This window comes from Cricetulus griseus (genome assembly GCF_003668045.3).
Source record: "Cricetulus griseus strain 17A/GY chromosome 1 unlocalized genomic scaffold, alternate assembly CriGri-PICRH-1.0 chr1_1, whole genome shotgun sequence".
Taxonomy (NCBI): domain Eukaryota; kingdom Metazoa; phylum Chordata; class Mammalia; order Rodentia; family Cricetidae; genus Cricetulus; species Cricetulus griseus.
The window spans coordinates 206,132,516-206,134,421 of NW_023276807.1; the positions used below are offsets into that span (position 1 = coordinate 206,132,516).

At 36.8% G+C, this 1,906-nt stretch overlaps 1 protein-coding gene across 1 annotated transcript; it reads right to left on the minus strand.

Moving 5' to 3' along the window:
* Nucleotides 1-615: 615 nt before the first annotated feature.
* LOC100768878 (olfactory receptor 4K2-like) lies at nt 616-1,590 on the minus strand. Its single transcript, XM_027386478.1, has one exon. The coding sequence runs from the start codon at nt 1,588-1,590 to the stop codon at nt 616-618; it is 975 nt and encodes a 324-aa protein (XP_027242279.1).
* Nucleotides 1,591-1,906: the final 316 nt, after the last annotated feature.

Here is a 1,906-nt window from a genome sequence, read left to right on the forward strand (position 1 = left end):
CAGTTGGTTAGATATTTGCTAAATCAATCATCTGATAGCAGTAATCTGCACACTAAGAATCTATATTGTTAAAGTTTTATTGTCATGTTCAAAATTGTCTTAGTATTCAGTCTGACCCAATGACTAAAATTGTTCAGTGTTATTTAAAAGAATCATTTAACAATATAAAATTTCCCAATAAAATTTCCATTACAAATAAAGCTTGCTATGCTCCAAATTCTGAGTTAAAGTTATAAGTTAAAATGGAAACCATAAAATATCACAAGATACCCAAAGAGAGTGCTCTGGATTAGAAAACAAGAAAATATTTCATATTAAGCTTTTTACAGAGTGTTAACCTTGTTATGTATGTGTATAGATTTTATGGATACATGAAAATGAATATATGTTAAAAATTCTGGCAACATAACTTTTCTACAAAAACACATTATATACTTCAACACATCACATGGATACATGATCACAAAAAGCTAGCCAACATAGCACTTGTTTTAGAGCAGGCAGTTGCATATCTCTCAACCCCAACTTTTTGGTATCATGAATTTAGACCAAATGATCTGAGAAGCAGATTATAACTTAATTATCTGCTATTCTGTTGGAAAATCTGACCTCACCTCAGGATCTCTCCAGTCCTTTCACTATATAATGTGGAGTTGTTTTCCCAAAAGTGAAATACTGGGTATTAAGTTTTTTCTTCACCGCTGTCCTCACTTCCTGGTTTCTCAAAGTATAGATAAGTGGATTCAGGAAAGGGGTGAAGATGGTGTAGAAAACAGAGAGGATTTTATCCACCAGAAAGTTTGTGAAAGGCCACACATAAATGAAAATGCAAGGTACAAAGAACATTAGCACAACTATGAAATGTGAAGTGCAAGTAGAAAGAGCCTTAGATGATCCAATTGAGGAGTGGTCTCTAATAGTTACAAGCACCACAATATAGGAGATGAGCAAAAGCAGAAGACTTACAATAGCAATAACCCCACTGGATGAGACCATGAAGATACCAAGAACATATGTATCTATACAAGCCAGTTGGATTACCAAAGGAAGATCACAGAAGAAACTGTCTACGACATTGGGCCCACAGAAGGGTAAATATAGGATAAAAACTAATTGGCTCATTGTATGTAGGAAGCCTACTGTCCAAGAAGTTACCACAAGCCCAACACATACTTTCTGGCTCATAATTGTTGTATAGTAGAGAGGTTTACATATGGCAATATACCTGTCAAAAGACATAGATATCAGCAGCACAATTTCAGTCCCAGTGAAAAGATGCAAAAGAAAGATTTGAGAAATGCACCCCTCAAAAGAGATGGTCTTGTGGTGAGCAAAAAAGTCCATGATCATCTTTGGTGTGGCAAAGGAGGAGAGGCACATGTCAATCAGAGAAAGGTTGCTGAGCAGGAAGAACATGGGGGCATGGAGATGTGAAGTGGAGAGGACCGTGAATAGAATCAGGCAATTCCCCAGCATTGTCATTAAATAGAAAATGGAAAATGTCACAAAGAAGAATATCTGAAGCTCAGGAGAATCAGTGAGTCCAAGTAACACAAATTCTGGTACTCTGGAATAGTTAAGCCTCTCCATCTATTTGTAGACTCTTCTCTGCAGTCATAAAAGACACAAAATTACAGTGCTGGGAACATACAATATTTCTACATATGAAGAACTTATGACATTACTTAATAATTATCCAGCTCACTGGTTACCTACAGTCCATCTAAAAATGCTCTTAAGTTCAAGGCGTTTTTCTTTGAGGACCACTTAAACAACTGATACTGGATAATGCTTGAGAAGTACAGCTTCATAGATCCATCCAACAGGCAGACACGGTACATGTCAAGCTGAGCATCATAGCCTCCACAGCCACAATGCTCTTGTTTGACTGCACCTGTCCTTCAGG